The 22,646-nt window shown below is 56.3% G+C and overlaps 1 protein-coding gene across 4 annotated transcripts in view; it reads right to left on the bottom strand.

The window, feature by feature from the left end:
* MYO7A (myosin VIIA) overlaps positions 1-22,646 on the bottom strand; it is a gene marked incomplete at its 5' end in the record, with an annotated part of 61,517 nt that overhangs the window by 380 nt on the left and 38,491 nt on the right. For 2 of the 4 annotated variants that reach the window (XM_084228620.1, XM_084228618.1), the window contains 21 exons: positions 416-535; positions 1,446-1,529; positions 2,590-2,706; positions 3,156-3,341; positions 5,654-5,760; positions 5,922-6,009; positions 7,043-7,156; positions 8,256-8,361; positions 8,833-8,988; positions 9,963-10,116; positions 11,153-11,328; positions 11,938-12,062; positions 12,705-12,895; positions 13,747-13,916; positions 15,268-15,394; positions 16,106-16,223; positions 17,401-17,571; positions 18,777-19,004; positions 19,798-19,971; positions 20,535-20,654; positions 21,355-21,481. In XM_084228620.1, the coding sequence (XP_084084746.1) occupies positions 416-535; positions 1,446-1,529; positions 2,590-2,706; positions 3,156-3,341; positions 5,654-5,760; positions 5,922-6,009; positions 7,043-7,156; positions 8,256-8,361; positions 8,833-8,988; positions 9,963-10,116; positions 11,153-11,328; positions 11,938-12,062; positions 12,705-12,895; positions 13,747-13,916; positions 15,268-15,394; positions 16,106-16,223; positions 17,401-17,571; positions 18,777-19,004; positions 19,798-19,971; positions 20,535-20,654; positions 21,355-21,481 (2,959 nt within the window). Of the gene's footprint in view, positions 1-415; positions 536-1,445; positions 1,530-2,589; positions 2,707-3,155; positions 3,342-5,653; positions 5,761-5,921; positions 6,010-7,042; positions 7,157-8,255; positions 8,362-8,832; positions 8,989-9,962; positions 10,117-11,152; positions 11,329-11,937; positions 12,063-12,704; positions 12,896-13,746; positions 14,010-15,267; positions 15,395-16,105; positions 16,224-17,400; positions 17,572-18,776; positions 19,005-19,797; positions 19,972-20,534; positions 20,655-21,354; positions 21,482-22,646 lie in introns of all 4 variants that reach the window. The other 2 variants (XM_084228619.1, XM_084228621.1) reach the window with 2 other exon arrangements.

The following is a 22,646-nucleotide window of genomic DNA, read 5'->3' as shown; positions in this document are numbered from 1 at the left end:
TTCACCCAGCCAGATGTCTAAGGTTCAGAGCAGTTATGACCCCATATTAAGATCTTAGCTTGTGGGTCCCTCATATCCTGGATGTCTACCTCCAGGAGTGACTGAAAATTCTACCAGTTGAGCTAGACGTGGAAGTCAAATTCAGTCCAGAAGAGCTCATTGCTAATGGTTCTCCTGTCGAACTCAGGGGTTAGAGGCTCAACCCCCAGATACTGAAGACACTCAAACAATAGTTGTTGAATAAGACCTAAGCCAGGCCTCAAAACCTCAAACTGACCTCCTCTTGACCCCAACCAGACCGACCCTTCACCCTGACCCCAGGCCAAGTTGTGCACTTCTCCTGTGTGTTCCAGGGGGGATGGCTGAAGCTACAGATGAGGCGGAGCCCGGTGGGCCTGGAAGGAAGAGAGCTCACCAGTGATGTCTCACAGAGCAGTTTGCTGCCGCGCACCAGGTTTCCGATGGTGATGTGGAAATAGGTGTTCCCGCTGCTCCAGTTGGAGATCTTGGTGAAGGGGTGAGTCGTCAAGATGTCCTGGGTGAGTAGAGAGAGTGAAGCTGCACAGCCTGTACCCTCTGGCCTCACTCCCCTCCACCCCAGCCCACCACAGACACAACCCTCGTGAAAGGCCTTGGGGCCTGGGAGGGCACAAGGAGCGAGAGGGTCGCAGCCAGCTGTGTAGTGAGACTGCTGTGCAGGCAGTCTCCTCCCGCCCCAGGCCTCGGCTGGGACCAGCTAGTGGGCCACCCAAGAAGTGCAGTAGGCTTTTGGGTATTTGGGGTCAGTATTGGAAAATTTGGAAGACCTGAAGGCACTGAAACTGTGGTCCTGGACGAGATGATCCAGGGAGAGTTTGAGGAGGGGGACAAGAAAACAGGACAGAGCCTTGGGGACACTATGACTTGGGTGGAGAAGCCCTTAAAAATAAGAGGAATGACCGAGAGATCTAGGAGGAAAAACGGAAGTGGGTGCATGAAGCAAAGAGGGTGTCACCGGTGCCCTTTGCCAAAGGTCCAGTCATATCCCCGCTGTGTCCATGGTAGGACTGTGCTTCCTGGCCCCCTTGGTCGGGGCTGCTCTGGTCCACAAATACAAGCAGCAGGTATCCTAGCACAGCCCGCCAGCCTCACGGTGCGGGCAAAATGTTCGGAAGGAAGGTGTAGTTGGGAACATTCAGTCCAATGATGCTGCATGGCCAAGTACTAAAAAGCAGCTCGCTGGATTTAGCAGCAAGGTGGTAGTTACTGGAGGGGAAAGTTTTGAGGGAACAGAGGAGGGGTAAGGAAGTGGACAGCGCAAACACAGACAACCTCTCAAGGTGTGTGGCCAAGAGGCCAAATGAGGTGAGGATGGTGGCTGGCAGGGGCTTTGGGAGCTGGGACCCAGCGGCCTTGAGAGATGCAGACAGAGAAGCCAGTCCCTGTCCATCCCTGTCACCGCTCACCTTAGTTCTGGGATCGATGAGGCTGACCCCATACTTGTTGATGGCAATTAAGAGGATCTCAGGGAAGTTGGGCTCTGTCGTTTGCTAGTGAAGAAAGCCAGAACCGTCAGGCGGGAGGCCCGGAGCAGGGAAAGCTCTGTGCATTTGGGGACAGGAGCAGACTGCACCCAGCTGGGATTAAGTCTGCCTCTCCTGCTGCCTAGTGGTGCCAGGGGTGCTGGCAGCCCTTCCACAACTTCTGCTGGGCTCTCCATGCTACCCCACATCCCTTCATGGGTCTCCACCGACCCCCTGGCCCAGTCTTCCCAGTAGCAGCTCCTTTCCTTCTCTCCTGCTTCTCTAGGACTCTGTTCCAATGTCTCATCTTAAAAACCTTCCTTGAACCTGAATGTGCTTCTTGCTACTTACCTACCTCTCTTTTCCTTGCACAGGCAAGCTTCTCTAAAGGCCTCCCATCCTAGCCCAGCCCCCCCTTTCCTGACCTCGTGCTCTCACAGCAGCCTCTGCGCCATTCTCCTGCCTTTTCGTGAGCCTCAGATCCACCCTCCCCTGCAGTCAGACTGCGCTTCTGGCCTCATCACCCCTGTTCAGAACTCTCCAAGGTTTGCTGCCACCTGCAGGAGGAAACCCGGCTTACTGATCTGCTTCTCTCCTCGGTCTGCTCACCTCAGACCCTAAACCCATAACCACTCAACCACTGGTGCGTCCTGCCCAACCCATGCTCTTGAACCGCTGGGTCTTTTCTCATGCTGGACCCTCTGCCAGGAACATTCCCCTCAGGGTGTCCCTGGAAAGTTCAGGTGTTTACCTCCTCCAGGAAGCCTTCCCAGCTTTCATAGTCTGGGTAGGTCTCTCTACCCAGATGAGGGACCCTCTGCCACAGCACAGATCATCCTCCATTAGTTTGCCAGTTTACATGTTTGCCCTCCCCTGCCATGCCGAGCTTCAGGACCCTCTGCATCCCGGAGCTCAGCACTTAGCCGAGACATTTAGCTCGGAGCAAGGCTGAGAATGTTCCCCTTCTTCCCTTGCCAGAGGGTGGCACAAACCATTGCTGTTTCCCACGGTCCTGGGGAGGACTCTCTGTGACTTCTTGTCCCCTCCTTTCCCTCTTCCTCCTCCGAGACGCATCTCCATAGCATACCTTCACCTCGAAGAAGGCGGAGCCAAAAGTGGGCCACTTGAAGATGAGCTTCAGGAAGGCCAGCTTGGCCTCCTCCTTGGACTTCCCTGCATGCTTGTTGAAATAGGCGACGATGGACTGCAGGGGGAGGGTGGGTCAGAGGCCTGTCCCCTGCCACTCCTGCCCCGTTTGCCCTGTTAGCAGCTGTCATGGACCCTGGAGGGCTGGGCATAGGATGGGGGTCCTGGAGACCAGGAGGGGTTCCCACTTATTCCAGTTAATGGACTCCTGACCTCCCTCCCCTCCTCCAACCAGGCAGGCCAAGAGTAGCAAGTAAAATAGGTCACCATGGTAACCAGGACAGAGCAGATTACTGCCAAGTCGTCAGTTGAATCCTGTACCTGAGGGACTGGAAAGTAAAGCAGATAGAGAGGAGAAGGGGAGGGGAACCCTCTCATATACAGGGCCACAGAGGAATTTCCTTGGGCTTGGGCTGCTGGTCAGTACCTGCCCTTTTGACCCCTGAGGTTCCCAGAGGCCCTCTGGGGGGGGGCTCCCTGTCCCCACTGCCCATTCCCCATGCTCACCCGCTTCCAGTCGTCAGGTGAGACCTGCCGGATGAGGTCCTGGGGCACCAGCTCCCGTAGCAGCTTGGGGATGCTAGGGAAGTAGGACTTGTCCTCCTCGAACTTGACCCTGTAGATCAGCGCCCCTAGCTGTAGCACCTCCTCCCTCGTGCACTTGTGGTAGCCTCGGAGATACTTGGGCAACTCCTGCCAGACATAGAGCAGGTCACAGATGTGGAGGGTTCTGGAAGGAATAGGCTCCGAGCCGACCACCTTAGGCTGGTCTACCGTCTTATCCCGCACTTGGGCTTCCCCGCTTCTCTGGCCTTAGCTGACACTGCTCTCCAGGGACCGGAGACCAAGCTTAGGGAGACGGCAGTTGTGCCTGCACAGACCCAGCAGGAGATGTTGGAAAGCACAACCATGTGGAATGTGATCTTATTTCCTCCCGTAACAGTCCAGTGAGGTGAGCAGTCCTACTTCAGAGGTGAAGGTGCTCAGCGTGACCAGCTGGTGAACTTGAGACTATTCCATCGCCTGAACCTCCTGGGCCTGACCTTCCTTGGGAAAAGCCTGTCAGGCTGGCGCCTCCCATTGTGTTCCCAAGATGGTCTGGTTTCATCTGCAGCACCAAACTCGTCCCCCACCTTGACTTTCCAGACACCGAACCAGAGTAGCTGAGGTAAGGAGTAAGCCTCTGATGAGCCAGTGCTTCCCACCGGCTTCTGGAGCCTTAACAGTCTTACCCACTGTTTGGAGCATAGGGAAACTGAGGCTGGCTCGAGGACACTGTAGATGAGAAACCTGACTTTTGCCATTATCACACAATTACATATAATTATGAGCCAGTTATTATCCACACACCTTTTTATCTACTCACTTCTCCCCATTCATATATCCACCGCCCCACCCATTGGGTCTGCCTACCCCCACAATCCATTTCCCCATTTGTCAGTCCATCCACCCACCTGTGCACCTATTCTTCCACCTGTCCACTCACTAATACCCATTCGTAAATTCATTCACCTTCCAATCTCCTACCCGTCCATTCATCGAGTCACCAATCCCCTAGTCACCCATCCAGCGATCCCATAAATACTCACTGAGTAACTGTTATGAGTCAGGTCCTTTCAACAGTAACACATACCCTGTTGTCAGGGAACTCGTAGTCACGGCATGAATAGACATTAACCATCACACCAAATCAATATATAATTACAGTGTTCAAAGGGATTGTTCTCTGAAGATGAGAACATATAACAGGGTAACCCAAAACAGTTGTGGGACAGGGAGGGACCTCCCTTATGACAAGGTGACTGAATTAAAAGCTTAGGAGGTGAAGGAAAGAGTTGAAGAACACCTCAAATGAACATTCCGGAGCCCCTGTGGCTGGCTTGAGAATCTGAAAAACCTATAGCTAGAATGAACCAAGCAATGGGGTGCTACATACAAGACTAGGCAGCAGAAATAGGTAGTGCACTCCCCATTTAGGGTCAGGTCAGGATTTGGGGATCCCTAGTAGCAATGGAAAGCTACTGAGAGGGTCTGGAAAACAGGATGGCCACCCTGTGGGAATAGATTGAAGGGGAGCAAAGACAGGTGGGGGAGACAGAAAGGTAGGGCTTCATCTGGGTGAGAGAAGATGGTGATCCGGCAGAAGCTGGTAGTGTGATGGAGGGACAGAGTCTAGAACTAGTCAGCAGGTGAAAGCATTAGATGAATGATTTGGGACATAGGAGATGAGGGAAGGGACATGCCAGGGCTGACTGTTGGGTTTCTGCCTTGGGGTAGTTGATGGTGCCAGTGACCAAATGGGCAACCCGGGGTCAGGGTGGGAGGAGGCATGGAGAAGAGGCGGACCCCAGGCTTGAATGAGGGCAGTGCTTCTGACTCTCAGGCCAGGTGGGCCTCCATCACAGCCGCTGCCAGCCCCGCCTCCCTCCTTCCCAGCAGCTGGGTTCGCGTCTCTCACAGAATGGTAAACAGGCTAGCCCAGAAGAGCAGAGTCTGCATGAGCCAGCATCTGCATCACCACACCCAAGTTCCACCAGCCACGCGATGCTTATTCTATTATTTAGTCTCTAAGTCTCAGTTTCTCCCTCTGTAAAATGGGAACACACTACTTCTTGAAGTTTCTTGGGAGACAGAATGAGTGACAAGGGCCAGAGACATTATAGAGGCTCAGCATGTGGACTTCTGCAGGCACATGCATCTGCCTGGAAGTGCTGACAGACTCACATCAAGGGCTTGGCTACGCCATGGCCCTGGCGTAGCTGTTTGAATTCGGAGGACAGCCGCCTCACCTGGGGAAGGAGCTGAGAAGGTGGGAATTGAATATTCAGAAGCTGTCAAGCCCCCAAGGGCTGGGGGTTAACCTGAAGACGGCTCTGAGGTAGTGACACTCCCTAGGGCCCCAGAAGTAACTGCTTTGAGGCCTTGCTGTTCCAGGGCTCTGCTTTCCCAGTCAAAGCACAGCCAGGCGGGCAGCACATAGAGGCAACAAGGACAGAGGTGCTCACCTGGTAATAGTGGAAGATGGAGTCAGCCATGGGGTCCTTCCCTGGCACTGTGGTGGTCCACAGCTTCTTCATGAAGAATACCTGATAGGTGAGCGATGGCAAGATTCCTGTGGCACAGAGGGTGGGCAGCGGATCATCCCAGGGCTCCTAGCACCAGCCTCAGAGGAGACCTGAGCTCAGATCCCACGCGGGTGGGCCTCAAGGTATGGCCTCGAGCCAGCACCTGCCCTGCTTGGACCTCAGAGGACCCGGACCTGGCCTCACATACCATCCTTGGCGGGCCGCGCCTTCTTTATCCAGTCTGTCAGGTGTCGAACAAAGTCGAAGAAGAAATCATTCTCGGGCACGCTGATGACCTAGGGACATGGCCATTGTAGTCTGCTCATTTTTGTTTGAGCAATAGTAAGTTTTCTGAGCTTCTACCCAAGGCCTTCCTGGTGACCTCTTCTTCTGAAAGACTCCTACTTACAGCCAGAGGGGTGTATGTCAGCCCCACTCTGCCCTGACTGGCTGTTTAGTGTCCGCCACACAACCTATCTCCTGTCCAGAGGGAGAGTCACTGAGCAAAGACCTACTTATTGCTGTTCAGGCCCCCCAAAGTGGCTAAGAACAAGGCCCAGTCCCAGCCTTGGATATTCTTTAGCATCCGTGGCCTGTTCTTCTCGAGGCCTTAGCTCCCCTGGATCTAGGATCTCATTGAGGTCACGTCTGGGTCCCCGGTATCTGGTACAGGGACCAGCATGAAGTGAAGAGACAGACATGGGTGCCCACAAAACTGAGTGAGCAACAGGAAGGGGTACTTGATGTTGCTCTCTGAGACAGCTAGGGAAGCCTTCCCACAGGAGGGGGCTTTAAGGCTGGGCCTCAAAGACTCCCGTGGACAGAGAAGTGGGGAAGAGCAATGTGGCGTGGTGGCAGGAGCATGTGCTTTGGAGTCAAACCTGGATCTGGGTCTCTGCTATGTCACCTTGAATAAATGATGGAACCTTTCTGAGCCCAGGTCTTGTGTCTTCTTGGGTAGGGGTGATCACCCTCCCTTCCAGGGTTATTTCGAGGTTAATTGGCCTCATAATGGCAACTGAGGGATCAGTCTGAACAAATCTGGAAAGTTCATGTGTGTTGGGGCAGGGTGAGGAGCCACATGGTTCCCAAGGGGTCCAAGGCCGGTCGTGCAGTGTCTCAGAGGAGAGATTCAGGAGAAGTTGCAATATATAAGGGGTTATTCCAGGAATGTGAGAAGCAGGTGAGCATGTGACAGAGCCTACTCCTTCCCTCCCTCCTTTCTGCCTCTTGCCCTCCCCCTGCCGCCCCCACCAGCTCCTAAGACCTCACAAAATTTCCCAACAGGCTACAGCAGGCAGATAAGACAACCAATGACCCATAACCCACCTTGTCCGCAATTTTGACAAAGAGGCTGAACCCCTCGGAGGACTTGAGCAGCAGCCTGGCAGAGATGTTCTGGCAGAAGTCCTTGGCCTTAGTGCTGGACTCCACCTCGAAGGCCTGGGGGCAGGGAGGGAGGCTTGCTCGGCTCTGTCCGGCAGGGCCTTTCTGGAGGCCTTTGGCATCACTGGCTGTGTCTCCAACTAGACCAAGTCCCCTCCCATGCAGGACACCCTCCCTCTCCGAGGGCGCTGCCCGGGGCCTGGAGCCGGGCATATTAAAGAAAAAGGGAAAAACAACTCTGTCTGGGTCTTCCCAGATCTCAGTTTCTGCAACCCTCCCAGTGGGCCTGGCTCCAGACCTCTGGGCCTGGCTGTCAAGGCATGCGTGATGGCAGAGGCCAGGACGAGGGAGATGGGGTGAGGAGGGAGACTAGAGGAAGAAGAAAGCAAAACCCATCCAGAGGGAGAGGAGAGAGGGGCAGCAGCCCAGGCTGGGGGTCAGAGGGAATGGAGATCCTTAAGAGGGTTTAGGTGGAGGGAGGATCATGATTTAGGTGATGACTCCATGGAAACTTCCACTGGAGGGGACAGGAGAGGATTTTGGGAAGTTGCCTGTCCTTGTGGCTAGAATCTTACAGTGGCACTTCCGAGGCTCTAGTCTCTTGACAGGTTCTTAAAGTGCCCTTCAAACTGCGAGTTTCATGTTGGACTCTGTTTATCTGGACGAGAGGCAGTGCCGAGACAGGGCAAGGGCCGGGAGACGGCCTGGCCGAGTGGTAGGACAGAAAGACAATCGGGGCTTTTGGAAGAGGGGCCCGGGATCAGGCCAGGTGAGGAGGAGGGAGGGTCTCCAGAAAAATGGGCTGCAAAGCCCCAGAGAGGTGTGCCCAGGAACAAGGCTGGCGTCAGGGATGCGGCGCCGACACAGAGCACAACTCAGAGGGCAGAAGCACTTTTCACAGGAAGGAGGGCGGGAAGGCAGGAGGGGTGACCTTTTCCAGGAGGCTGCTCCGGAAAGCAGGGGCTGGACCAGGAACCCAAGACCCCTCCTCTTCCCACCCCCCCCTCCCCTGGAGTCCATGGCCTCATGGCTGAGCCCTGACTCCGTGAGGGGCACGAGGAGGGAGCAAGATGGGAATAAAGGGGAGCCGTCAGGACTGCCCGTGTCCCCCGAGGGAGCCCGGCCCTTCATGGGCCAAGAAGCCAGTAGCCCTCACCTCATCAGTGTCATCGGGGAAGTAGACCTTGTGGAAAATCTGGGTGGTTTTGTGCTGGATGGCCTCCACCTCCACCAGATGTGGGGGGTACTTCCGAGACCCATTTCTGGAAACCAAGGAAGGGAGGAAAGTCAAGAGTAGGTGACTTCATGGGGTGGTAGGGAACAGAGGCAGACCTCGGCCCTGAGTCCTGTCCACCACTTCCTGCCCAGCGACGGTCACTTAGCCTCTCAGAGCCTCGAGTGCCTCATCGGTAAAATGGGATGACAGCCAGGGGGCTCTGGGGGGTGGAATGAAGCCAAGGAAGCAAGTGGACTTAGTGAAGTACAAATGGTCCAGATGGTTTTCTCCCCAGCAGACCTGATGCTCAGAGCCAAGCCCTTTTGAGCATCCAGATTCTCAAACTGTCCAGATGGTCACAGGATGCAGCAACCTTTGTCAAGCTGGCAGCTGTGGTACCCCAAGGACAGATCCCAATTGTTACGTGGCCACATCCTCATCCCGCAAGGCCCACGCGGCCAGAAGCTGATCCCGGCACCAGCCCCAAGCTCCTGCCCCTGCCCATCATCTGCTGTACCTCAGGGCTTTCTGGAGCCGCTGCAGACAGTCAATGGCAAGCGGGCAGTGCTTGCGGGACTGCAGGAAGCGCTGCACGTGGGGCAGGAGGATGTTGCTGGGTGGGAAGAGGCCCGTGCACAGCCACAGCAGCTCCCAGCCCCGCTCTTCACTGTACCTGCAGGAAGAGATGGTGTCCAGCATGGGCACCACAGGCCAGTCACCGGCACCCACCAGCCGCCCCCGCCAGAACGCTCCCTGAGCCTCACGCCCCTCGGTTCTTCACCGTGGCAGCACGGGCCTGCCCTGACCCCCACCCCTCTCTGAGGACCAGCTCCCTGACAGCCAGATTAATTAGTGCCGCTCACAGGGTGTGTTGGCAGCCTCGGCAGGCTACACAGTTATCAGTCTGATAAGGGGCTTGTGCCAGAATGGAAATCTATGATCTCGCCAAGGACTCCGGCTCAGTTAAGGATTTTTCTTTATAGTAAGACCTTCCTATTGAAGGAAGTTGAGTGTGATTTGTATTCTGGCAGAAGCTCTTCACCTCATCTGTTTTTTAGATATATACACCGTGCAGTTAGGCGCCCCCCGAGCTCCTTGGGCCTGATAGGGAAGTTTGGAGAGCTGCTGGGAGGAGGGAACATTTGATGAGGAAGATTCTGATATGTAGAGAAAACGAGAAAAGGTTTTCCTGGCTGTGGACACTGCAGGCACAAAGTATGTCGTGTGAAAAGATACCATGTACATTTGATGGTAAAGTAAGAGGTGCAGAGGGTGACGAAACTGGGGCGGGACTGGGGCTCCGAGTGTAAGGGAAGGGGGCGGGTCTTCTCAGGCTCGGAGATGAGCACCCCTCCTTGGGCTGGCCCAGCAAGGAGGAAAAGGTAACAAGCTCTGGGGCCCAACACCAGAGCCCGGGATGGAGGCAGAGCTAGGACTGGAGAGAGCTGAGGAGAGCGCTCTGCTCTGCGTGAGGACAGACTGTTCACAGGCAGAGCCAGCGGCTGCCTGGGGAGGGAGGCGGCTCCCAGTGGGCACACACACCTGACAAAGGAGATTCTTTTTAGCCCTGAGCACCAGGGGAGCAGTCAGTCCCTTATCCGCAACCCCCCACCCTGCCCCCACCCCACCCGCACCCAACTCCCTCACCGGATGTGGTTGTCAGTCAGCTGCTTTAGGATCTGCACGTACACCTCATCCTTGAGGGGTTCAGCCTTCAGGGCCCCCTCAAATATCTGATCAGTGAGTTCATTGACGGAGCGCATCCTCTTGGATGGGTAGTCACCCATGTACTTGAGCATGGGTGGGGAGCTGTCAAGGAAGGACTTGTGCCAATGAGGGAAGCCTGCAGGCTGAAAGCTGCTCTCCTCAACAAGGTCTGCTCCCCCCAACTGTGTGGCCCTGAGCCTCAGGCTGCTCCAGGTCGTCCCACCATGATCTCCATGCCCACTACCCACCCTTTCTTCCCACCTCCTCTGGCTGCCTCCTCATCAGCCGTCTCAGCAGCGCCTGCTTGAGAGGCTCCGCTGTGTGGCTCCACAGCTGGTCCTTGCCTCAGGCTTCTAACTCCATATCCAAAGACCTCATAACTACCAGGATGGACCTTCAAAATAAAAAAATCTGACCCGGCCACCCTGTATCTAGTAGCTCCTGGGGTCTGTGAGACCCAGTCCAAGCTTCCTAACAGGCTTGAAACAGTCAGCTGTGTCTTCAGATTCCCTTGTTAAATTCTGCCTTTCACCCCTGAAATAGCCCTGTTCTGTTACCTCAGGGCCTTTGCATGTGCTGCGCCCCCCAGAACACTCCCCACACATCTCCCCTTTGACTAACAGAGGCCTACTTAGACTTCAGATATGAAGTGGTTGTGTCAGTTGCTTCAGGATCTGCCTGGACACTTTATCCTGGAAGGGCTCAGTTTTCAGAGCACCCTCAAAGGTCTGGTTGGTAAGCTCCTACTTCTTCCAGGAAGCCCTCCCTGCTCTCTCCAAGGCCAAATCAGGTCACTGAATGCTGCCCATCCCATCTCAGCACTAGCCCCAGTCAGCATGTCTTCTCTCAACTGTGAGCACCATGAGGGGAGGAACTGGGTCTGATCATGGCTGTGTCATCATGCCTGACTCAGCATGTAGTACAATACACATCTGTCAACCCAATGACAGGGTCAGAGGAGACAACAGACGAGGCAGCCAGGCACATAGATGGACCGACTTCATCCTTTATCTGCTGAACACGGCTCAGCATCCCCTACCTGCCCGGAGCCCAACCGGGCCCCTTAGAGGGACTCAGTCCACCTAAATCCCCCTCCTAAGGCCCTTGCCCTGACCCTTCCTGTCCCCCACCCCTGTGGGTGTGGATATCGATAAAGGCCATGCAGGCCTCCTGTGACAGCTCCTCACTGCCCAGAATCTTCTTCAGCAGTGCCTGCTTGAGAGGCTCCCTTGTGTGGCTCCACAGCCGGTCCTTGCCTCGGGCTTTGGACACCATCACCCGGCTCAGTGTGTGCTTGGGTGGGGGCCTGGCAGGGAACAGAAACAGTGAGCACTGATCCCCAGGAGACCCCATCCACAGTGCCCCCAGCATCAGAGGCCGAGAGGCGGGAACAGGCCTTGCTTTTCCTGCGGTGCCATGTGACCTGGCAGGGGTCACCAGCCTCCCTGGGCCTCACAGAGATACTCACATAGCCAGCCCTGCCCACCTGCCCAGAGCAGGGCCCCCCGCTCTGCTCCTGTCTTGAAAGTGCTGCCCGTAGCGCCTGTCCACCCCGGTCACCCCTGCACCATGCTGCTTGAAGTCACCTCCTCCCCAAAGTCTGTTCCCCAGCCCCCAGCATCTCCATCACAAAAGCTGGGCACACAGTATCACATCTGCCTGTCTCCCCTCGTGACTAAGCCAGGCACAGGCCCACCTGAGTACCCAGACCCACCAGGCCGAGCACAGTCAGCATCTCCTAAAGGGTAAGCTGGCACACCCCAAGAGTGGCCGTCTCAGGGGACAGAAACTACCCTCCCTGGCACTCTCTGACCCAAGCATGCTCGTGGGTGGGCACTCACAACCTGACCCCACACATCCACCAGAGAGTGGCAGAAGCCTGCGGCCACCATCCTGGGCATCCCCGTTCCGTCACCTGAAGTAGTCGTAGGAAAATTCCTCCAGCGTGTAGGGCTTGGCGCGCACCTCAGGCTCCGCTGTTCGCAGCTGCATGAGCCGGATAACATCCTGCCTCTGGTCTGGGGTCATGGTAACCAGGGCCTAGGGGTCCAGAGACGGGGCTGAGGTCAGCCGTCCACCTGGGGTCCCTGGGGACCAACAGTGCAAAGCCCAGAGTTCCCTGCACTGAGGCTGGAGGTCACCTCAATGGAGGGGGACCCTGTGCCCCTTTGGACCCCAGGGGCCTTTCCTCCTTGGCATCTTGGAAGTCAGTGTTGCCTCCTGGGCTGGGCTCATGACCCTTCCCTCCGGACAGTGTCTGAATGAGTTTGGGTCAGTTACAAAGGTGGGACCGGGGCGGGGTGGGGGGACAAATCAGTGGAAGAAATGCCTGACTCAACAGTCTGACTCAGGAGCTGCCTGAAAAACTGTCTGAGTTCTGGGCTGTGTTAGCAGAGCCAGGGCCTCCCTCCTCAGGTCTGCCTGCCCTGTGCTCTCCCTGCAGCTGACGCCCCGCCCTGAGGCCGCTCTCCTCCCATGGTGTCCCTGGGACGTTCCTCCTCTGAGGGTTTCTAGCATTCTCTTCACTTAGCACAGGACTTAAGCCTGCAGTCCACGAGCCTTCCAGATCATCTCAGAAGTGGCAGACCAGTGAGTGTCCCTCACTCCACTCTACAGACATGGAAAGAAGACATGAAGGGTTCAGGGGAGCCTTCCCACCATTGGCCACCCCAGACCACGTACCACAATCTCCCTCGCTGGCATGGTGACCGTGGGCATGACGTACACACAGTCGGTGGGGAAGTCCCCACGCTGCTTGGTCCTCTCGTTGATGCCGTTGGCCCAGCCGGAGGTCATGACCTGCTCGCCTGTGTCATGGTCCAGGATGATGAGGTCTCCTTTGGCAAAGCTGAGGAAGCCTGATTCCTCACCCGCTGGGAGGCAGAGGTGCGCGGGGCCACACGGGGCAGAGAGGGGCTGGGTTGGTACTTTTATTCGGGTTAGTGACCGATAAGCTGACCCTCCCTGCTGAAGGACAGAGGCCCTGTCCCACTTCTGTCTGCTCACTGGGCACCCTGCCATCCCTTGCCATACCTCTCCACAGACAATTTTCCTAACAGACAAAGCTGTTAGAGTGGCCCCTCCCTGGCTCAACACCCATGGCCCTTAGAAGAAAGCCCACTTGCCTTGGGAGCTGGCCTTGCTGACTCTCCTGACTTCACCTCACTTCGTCCATTCCAGCCAAACCAAACCATCCACAGTTCCCAGACACTGCTTTCTCCAGCCTCTGCCTCTACTCGTGTTCTCGCTCTGCCCCAAACATTGTGCTCACATATCCCTGAACCCCAGGCTGCATGGGTCTCTCTTCTGGGTGATCTCCCTTCCCAGATCACTGCACTGTGTTTCCACTGCCTCTCCCCACTGAGGGAAGAACTGGGATCCGTTGCATCTATTTCGTCCATGCCCTGCCCAGAAGCGGCCAGGGGAATGCTCAGGGTAGGTGCTATGGCTGCCATCATTTGAAGATGGTGAGTATTTGGAGGACACTGAGGAAGAACCCCTGATCTCACCTGGAGAGAGTGACAGAGAGAATAATTGGGGAGGTGGGGAGGGCAGCAGGGAGAGGAAGACTCTCCACAGGGCACTGAAGCTCTTTGGTCTACTTGGAGCCAAAGGCGTCTGGGGAAGGACAGGTAACAGGCACTAGAGCCTGGAATGCCAAGGCCTGTGATCTACCTAATGTTCCTGACCCCCAGGGCCTAGCAGCATGTCAGGAGCCACTCACCAGGGTTGGGGTTGTCCTGCAGGGCCACCACATACTTAGACCTCTTCCGGAGCCCCTCCAGGAAAGTGACCACCAGGTCACGGATGTCCTCGGAGTTGCTGGAGGTGAAGGTGTACTCGTCGCCCTTGATGGTGGCCAGGGTGAAGCTGGGGGCTACCAATTTCGCTCCCCTGCAGGACCAACACGGAGAACAGGGCCCAGCCGGGGTCAGTCCTGCCCAGCCCACGTCAGAGCAGCCCAGCGAGAGCAAGACACGGCACTCCCTGAAGGAGACCAAGGCCACCTCAGTCAGACGTGGCCCAGCCAGAAAGAGGCTAGTCCAGCCAGCATGAGGCCAGACACGTCTCAGCCTAAGTCAGACATGGCCCAGCCAAAGTCACACGTGGTCCAAGGAAGGCCTGCAGTGGCCCAGCTCATCCCTTTTGCTATTTCCTTCTCCATCTTTAGTGACATCCCACCTCCTCCCTGACCTCTCACAGCCCTCATCACACTAGTCCCTTTGAAATGGTCTGTTCGATGTCCATCTCCCGTCTCTGACGCTGCAAGAGGGTGAGGACTATCTTGTCCCCACTGTACCCTGTGTGCCTCTTCAGAGCTGGATATGGTCCACCCTGGCCCACACGGGACCCAGCCCAGAGCACTCCTGCACGCCCCAGGGGGAGGGAGGCACTGCTGAGAAGCCCTTCAATTCCAGGACCCCGGCTCCACCACCCCTTCCCACTGCACTGCACTTTTCAGCTTACACAGAGCTCCCCCGGGAACGACTGCATTAATAAATGCACTCATCACTTTCAGGGAAGGAAAGTATAAGAACCTCTATTTTGGGGGCCTCCCTGGTGGCGCAAGGAGTTAAGATGCAACCCGTGAAGATATCCACAGCCACTGCAGCATGAGTTCGATCCCTAGCCAGGGAGCTACCCACGTGGCACAGCAGACCTCTCCTGTCTCGCCCGCTGCTGCCCTTAGCAGTGTTTTTCAGTCAGTCTGCCTGTTCTGTTCCCCACTCTGTCTCTGGTGAATCCTCTCACCCTCCCACACATCTGGCCTGTACCCCAGTTCTTGTATGCATAAATAAATAAATCTTAAAAAAAAAAAAAGAACCTCTATTTTATTTTTGGGAGGAGGATATAGAAGTGAGTCCCATTCAGGCTTTGAACTCCAGGCCAGACTCATTTTGTACACACTTGGCAGGCCCTGGCTGTCCTAACCACCCACACCCATCTCAACACAACTCCACCCCTACCCCCACCCCCACCTCCACAGGAGGGAGTTGCCTGAGGGGTCTTGTGCATGCAGACAAGTGCTCAGAGTGCATCTCTCCAGGTCAACACTCCCCACAAAGCCCTGGGAACCCCCTTCTTCCCCACCTGTCTGTCTGCACCTCCATCTTCCCCTCCGCACTGCAGAGAGTACTGAATCAGGACTCTGGGTTTGCACCCCAGCGCTGCAACTGGTCTTTATGCAGCTTTGGGCAGGCCCCTGCCCTGCGCTAAAGTGGGGTGTTGGGAGACATGGACTAACCGGCTGCTGGACACGGCCATGATCTCGGGAAAGGACAGCTCCAGAAGCACCTGCTCCTGCTCATCCACGAAGTAGACTCCTGTCCAGTTGACGGCCACAATGACGTCGTTCTTGGGGAGGCTGGGGCCTGGGGCAGAGATCAAGGCACTGGGAGGGCGGCTTCCCTGCTTCCACACCCATCCCCTCCAAATCTTGCAACCTCCAGCCCATTTTACAAATGGGGAAACTGAGGCTCAGAGGATACAACCTCCTTATAAGCTCAAATCCAAGATGCAATGGGAAGAGTGCTGAAATTAGGGAGCTGCTTTGAGTCCTATCCCTGCACTGATTTTGTGAGACAAGTCCCTACCTTGCGGTGGGGTGGGGTGCAGGGAGGGGTTGGACTAGGACTAGCTTCCCTCTGGCCTGCTTTTTGGTGCTCCTAGGAAACCCGGTACCAGCACAAGGCCTGGCACAGAGCAGATGCCCAGTAATAATGGCCTGCGGTAGCTGAGCAGACGGCCAGTGTGCGGTTGCGATGGCAACATCCACTCTCAGCCTCACAGAGCAGGCCCAGCAGTGACAACCCCATCCATGCTCTGGGTGACCCTCTTCTATACACAGTAGGTGACCTCAACAGGCAATTGTTCAAACCCTTTTACTGAGCACCTACTGTGTGCCACAGAGCCCTACTGGACTACAAGGGGCCAGACCCACTCAATACACTGACCTGGAAAGACAAAGTCAGCCCACAGGCAGAAGCCTGGCCAACAAGAGTCTGGCTCGGGCCTCCTCTGGCCCCCCACTCCCAAGGTGTTGGTCAGGGAGAAGGGCACAGAGGCAGGGAGGCTGAGGGTACCTGAGAATTTGAAGGCTTCATAAAACCTAGAGAAGAGCAAGGGCCACTTGAAGCGGGCGTAATTGACCACATCCTCTTTGACCTTCTGGGCATCAGCTCTCCTTTGGGCGTAGATCCCCTGGAGGGGGACACGGAGGGACAGGGACAAAAGACACTCTACATGTTCTGCCTGAAAATCCAGCGTCCCTGCGCCCAGGCCGAGAGTGGCCCCAGAACTCCATGGCCTCACCCCACCCCGTCAGTCACAGCCACCCCATCGCTCACGGCCCTCTTAGCAGGGACATCGGTGAGCACTCACTAGAGAAAGCAGGGCCCCCTCCCACAGAGCCCCTAATCAAGAAGAGTGACAGAAAAGCAGACGATCCCAGCTCAAAGGCAGGGATCAGCAGGAGGCATCTGGGGAAAGGAGCGGTTGGCTGAGCGGGGTGTGCAGGCCAAATCAGACTGGGGCGAGGGCACAGGGAGGGTAGGGGAGTCCGGCCAAGTGGAGCTGTGGGCGAGGTCACCACCCAGCTGAGCTTTCCGTGGAAACTGGCAGGTAAATGTGGGCGTTAGGAAGGTCATCGCTCTTTCTGGAGGGGCTGAGAGCGTCGGGAGGGCCTCCGTGAGCCAGGCCTAGATGCAGCGGAAGGGATAGGGGTGGGGCGTGGAGGCTCAAGGGCAGCTCACCCGGGAGGGGAAAAGGTGAGTGGGAAGGGCTCGTGGGGCTCCCTGATTAGGAAGAGGCCACAAAGCATTTGAGTTTTTAAGAGACTGCCACTCTGGAGCCCTTGGCAACTCAGGACAAAGCTGATTGTGCTCTTACACACCAAGGCCTGCAGGTGAGAGGCCTGGGGGTCTCCTCCCATAGCCGGTGTCTTCCTTCTCCCAGGGGCAGACCCCTTAGCTTGAAAGGGAGCTATTCATGGTTGGTTTATGGCCCAGGAAGGAAGTTGGGCCATGGTTCTTTTAGGGGAAAATGAGGTTATACTTGCTAGAAGCTCCTCCAATGCCCCTGAGCCATAGCTCTACCACCTAACCCCAACACCCTGGGCCCTTGGTTTCCTCCTGAGACTGCAGGGCTGGACTCGATCCACCTGTGTGCCTGGCACCAGCCCAGTTATAGATGGCAGAAGGCAAGTGAACGCCTAGAGGTCCACGATGGAGAAAGGCTGTGGGAGACGGGTCTAGGATACGTCATGTTCCCTTGGCCTGACAGGTCAGGTGAGAGGTGTGACCCCTCTGATTGCCTGGGTCCGTGCCCCTCAGCCAGGTCACCGGAGAGCCCTCCTCCAATCGTCTCTCAACCCTCCTACCTTCTTGTGGGCAGCAATGGCCAGCTGGGCCCACTTCTCCAATGTCTTCAGGGACGTGATCTCGCGGTCGGGGATGTAGGTGGGCACGAGGCTCAAGAGGCGCTCCAGGATCATCTCGGAGCCGTAATCCACAAAGTACTGCTGGGAGGCCAGCTCAGCCAGGTCATCCTCCTGGGTGGGGAAGGATGTCTCAGTCACACTGTATAGGAAGGCCTTCTGGAATGCTGAAGGCCGCAGGCCCCTGCTTCCTGTAACCAGGCCTTTGGGAAGCTGTGTTCTCATGGATTCACTAGGAACTCCTGTGTACTTGGTGGAACCCTGTGCTCCCTAAACTCAGGGCCATACCCTTGCCTTCCCCCAGGTCCCCTCGGCACTAGAACAGAGCTGGGTCCTGCCCAGGAACACATGTGCTGACCCAGGAGATCAGCTAGTCTATGGGTAAATGGGTCAGCCACTCTGTTCCCAGCCTAGGGAGATGGACGAGGGGTGACAACAGAAGGGGAGGGCTTGCCAGGTGACTGTCAGGGAGGACAGTGCATCCCCGCCACATCACCACACGGCCCAGGGACAGTGAAAGTGATGAACAACCAAAAGGCTATACTGAAGAGGCTTCAGAGGCCCGGGTGGGCTCTGCCTGGGGTGGATGAGCGGTAGCCCCTGAGGCTCTCCTGGCAGCAGGATCAATAGAGAAAGGCTCTTGGGCACTTTGAAGGGAGTAGACATTTTCCAGTAAGTTCAAAGTGTTTCCATTTTAGCAACAGATATGACTATACTATGCGTTCTACTCGAACACCAACACCACTCAGCATCACCACTGCCAATATCACCACCTCCTTCACTAAAGCCACAATCACCACTACCACCATCAGGAGCACCTAGGCCATCACTACCTCCGTCACCGCTGCCATGGCCAACCATCCCCTTGGCTTCCATCATCTCCATCCTTATCCCGCCACCATAATTACCATCACAATCGTAAGGGTCGTGAGAACCATCGACGCCATCATCAAATACAAAACCACCATGTCATTCCTGTCCTCAGAAGGAGAGAAAAGGATACGCATTTGCTAGCTTGGTCTAAATAAGGGGCTCTCTTCCTCCCTGAGAGAAGTGTTTTAGGTGAACTCAGAGCAATGCCGTGAGTTCTGACACACCCACTGAACACTGCACAGGGACTGCGTGGCTGGGATGACTCCACCGGCAGAGGCCAGACTGCTCTTCAAGATCCTTGCCTGAAAAGAACGTTAGATCCGGAAGAAGCCTGCCTATGCCCAGCCTCCGTCAGGCTGACGGCGGGTCGTCGACAGTAACACTCAGCCCCACCTCAGAAGCAGGCCGCTGTGAGCCAGGCAAGCTCAGCCAGAAGCTCCTCTCACCTTCTCACACCTGTACTCCCCGAACTTGACCCCTCGCACCACCTGCTGGTAGATGAGGTTGGTGGCCACGTTGTCTTCCGAGGGGTTGTGCCAGGGCGTGAAGACTTCTTTTCGGAAGAACAGCCTCCAGGGGGCGTTGCGCTCCTGGGCGCCCTGCTCCTTGGCGTACTGCTCACACTGGGAGATGGCGTCCATGACGTGGTCACTGCCACTGCCCAGAGAGGACACCTGTGGCCACAGGGTGGAGGTCACCGGGGGAGAGCAGGCAGGGGAGGACGGCAAAGCGCCACTGACCGCACAGTGCTCTTACTGGAATAGAAAACTGAGGCTCTGAGAGAGGCAGGCCAGCTTGAGTCCCAGCCATGGGCCCTGAACTGGCGCAGCCATGTGGGAGTTCCTATTTCTAGTGTAAGAGTCATGAAGCCTGATGGACAAAGGGTCCCTGAGAACAGAGGAGGTTTCTGTAGATGGGAAAAATCCAGGCAGAGTGTCTCTGGCGACAGGGTTCTATCCCTGGAGTTTGTGATGTTGCTGGGTGTGGAGGCAAAATCCTCCCCTGCCCACCCACCCCACCCACCCCCTCCACAGCTCAGCAGAGAAGGTTCCAGACTCAGCCATGAGCCCAGGAGATGCGCACACCAGGTGGTCACTAAACTGGAGAAGAAACGACCCTAGCGAGCTGATCCGGAGTTACATTCCCATTTGCAAATTGGAAAGTGAATGTCAGCGTCAAGGGCAGCACACCCCTCCTTGTCTCTGCGCGCTAGGGGAGGACTGCTTCAGGCGGGGCACACAAGGCTGAAGTGAGGTCTGGGGTTCAATCTACATTGTACCGGATGCACTGGATGTTTCTCCAGGTGGTTAATAGCTCCCCGCAATCCGACAGAGTCAGGCGAGCCAGGGTCACTGGCCTACTGACAGGCCTCAGAAGCAAGTAACTGCACAAGTCACCTGAGCCGGCAGAGGGCAGCACTGGGTTGGAGCTGCGGGGGACAGGAGGGAAGCCTCAAGGCCCAAATACCTTATCAAACAGGGCAATGTAGAGGGAGAACCCGAAGCGGTCCTTGAGTGAGATTTTGTCAGCCAGCGCGTTGCACAGCTCCTTGGCTGTGGTCGCTGAGTCTGTCAGCAGTGTCTTGGTGGTCCCGTCCATGAATGTCACTGGCAACATGATGGGTTTCTTGGACTTGGTGGCCTAGAAGTGACGAAAGAGGGTCTGTGGGAATCCTTCCACTTCTGACCCACCTGCTTAGTCCCTCGGGCTCCTGGCTCCCTGCTCCCTTTGCGATCGGAGCTGCCCCCTCTCGGCCCCAGCATCCCATTGGGACATTGCCTGTGCCTTGTCGCAGGCGCCCAGGGAGGCCTGCTGTGCTCCGTCCCCCCACTGACCCTCCAGGACCCCTGAGCTGAGAGTTGGGGCTGAGAGGTCAGGCATTGCTTCTGACCTCACATCATGTAACCGTCACAAGAACTTGTGAGATGAGTGTCACTGTCGCCGTGCTGCAGATGAAGCCATGGAGACAGAGGGAAGTCCCTGCCCGGGGCACTGCTACCAAAAAGCCAGAATATGGGAGTCGATCGTCTAGTGGAGACTTTACTGTTTCAGTAGGTCTGGGATTCCAGAACCTGGGGGTGGGCACTTAAAGAGCCCAAAGCAAAAAATGTTTCTGGGGTACTGGAGAGACAGACACACACACACACACACACACACAGACACACACACACACACACACACGCCTGGTGGATCCAGGGCTGCACCTGCAGCTCCAGCCAACTAGGTGGCTGCGTCCGCGTTCCATTGACGAAGGTCCTTCTGAGCCGCTCCTCACAGTATGGGGCGTAACCAGGAGGTCCCCCGTGGATGAAGTTCCTCAGGTACTGCAGACAGAGATGAGGTGAGGGAACCCCCATTCTGACTTCTCTCAGCCTCCCTCCCCTGGACCATTAGACCCGCCTCACAAGGTCTCCCGCCACAGACCTGCCCCTCAGGTGCGCCCACACCGCTCCTCTGCTTTCCATGGCCCCCCGCTGCCCTCAGGACCATGTCCACAGGCCTCAGCTTGGCAGAAAGGCCCCACAGTCTAGCCCTGCCTAGTCTCAGCGGCACCCCTGCTCTGCCTAGCTTAGCGCTTGTCTGCTTTCATCCAGGCCCACCTCTCTGACTCCTCCCAACTGGAGAAGCCTTCTCTCCATAGCACCCACCAGCCAGTGTTGTCCTCTGTCACCTGCGCTGCCTCTGCATCCCCAGTACCCAGGGCCGGGCCCTGAGGAGCCGTCAAGAAAGGGGCCTGAGGTGAACTAGTGACTGCTCCATGGGAAGCATGCAGAGGAGAGGGGCTAGGTTGCGCCATCAGACTCAGCTGCCTCAGAAATAAAATGGGGCTGAAGGGAGAAAGAGTGAAGTGCTGAGAGGAGGGGTCAGGAAGACGGGCCCAGGGGGACCTCAGGCCTGACAGGAGATGGCCAGGCGGGGCCTCATTGCCAAGCCACTGCGAGCTGTCTCCCCTTGCTCACCCCTCAGTGCTGGGGGAGAGGCCCAGCTCCCCCCCCACTCTAGGTGGTCAGATGCCTCCCTTACCTTAACAAACTTCTCTGAGGGGGCGAAGCAGCCCACGCAGAGAGACACGAGGATCCAGCCCCGGGCATAGCTGCTCTTGGAAGGGTTGTGAGTGAGCTGCTTGCTGATCTGGCAGTAGATCTCATCCCTGGGGAGGCAGGGAAAGGAGGAGGGAGAACGCCACAGAGGAGGGAGAGTGAATGAGGGAAACTTGACCCAAAATGGAGTCAGGAAGCTTCAAGGGAAGGGCTGTCAGGCACCTGCCACTCCTTATGCTCCAACACCTGGCAGGAAGCCACTCATCCAGCATCCAGCACTGCTCACCACTTGCAGCCAATGAGAAACCACCACAGCCTCAAACACTCAGTGAACTTAATGCAAAACTGCCCTTTCTGATTCCCTCTTAAAGCCTAATGAAAGCGGACCTTCCCTTCGTGGACTTGCCCGAGGCTCCTCACAGTTACTTGTCCTCAGGGCAACCCCTCTGCTACTTGTCCTCAGGGCAACCCCTCTGCTACTGAAGAATTAACACCAGAGGGTGGTGCGGGCACAGCGGCCACTGGTGACCGCACTGATGAGCCCCCCCACCCAGGCTCTGCCTGGTCTCCCACCACCAGGTGGGTGGTGCCGGCAGCTGAGTTCACCTCTCTGAGCCCAGTGCATAGTCATGACAACTGGCAGAATAGAAACAGCAAAACATCTGGAGAGTTCTCCGGGGGATGGCATGAGTAGGGACTTTGGCTTTCTCTTCACATATTTCTGTACCAAGTGGCCTGTATTACTGTTGAAATCAGTTGAAGGCAATGAAGATAGGTTTGATGTATTCATTTTAAAGGAAAATGATAGTCCCTTCCTTATAGGGCTGCTGTGAAGAATAATGAGCCAAAGCTTATAAAGCATTTAGCACACCAAACCCTGTCTAAATGAATGCTAGCTGCCCTGTTGACACTGCTTAAGGGGGGGACGCACCATGGTGAAGTGACCACTAGGAGGCACTCACCCCTGCTCTTCCCGCAAAGGGCAGCGCTGGCAGGAAGGAGGAAAGGCCTAATTCAGCGGCTCCCCAATTTTGAAAGTTCACAAACCAGTGCAACTTCTAAATAAAATATGAAGGTGGCTAACTTTTTATCATTGTAGGGTAAGGTAAAAGTATCCGGCTTTTCTGCCCTCCTGCCATTAGGATAGATGAGGGAACCCTGTGGTCCTGAATGCATGCCTGATGGCGGCACCTGAAGTGGGTACACCTGGGCTGAGAGACTGCGTTTATAAGGGCGGCATCACGGGGACGCCAGCACAAGCCAAGAATGAACGGA

Source organism: Talpa europaea (assembly GCF_964194135.1).
Source record: "Talpa europaea genome assembly, chromosome: 1".
In the NCBI taxonomy this organism is placed as follows: Eukaryota; Metazoa; Chordata; class Mammalia; order Eulipotyphla; family Talpidae; genus Talpa; species Talpa europaea.
Note: the sequence above shows the minus strand (reverse complement) of the source record. Positions and strands in the feature narration are given on the sequence as shown.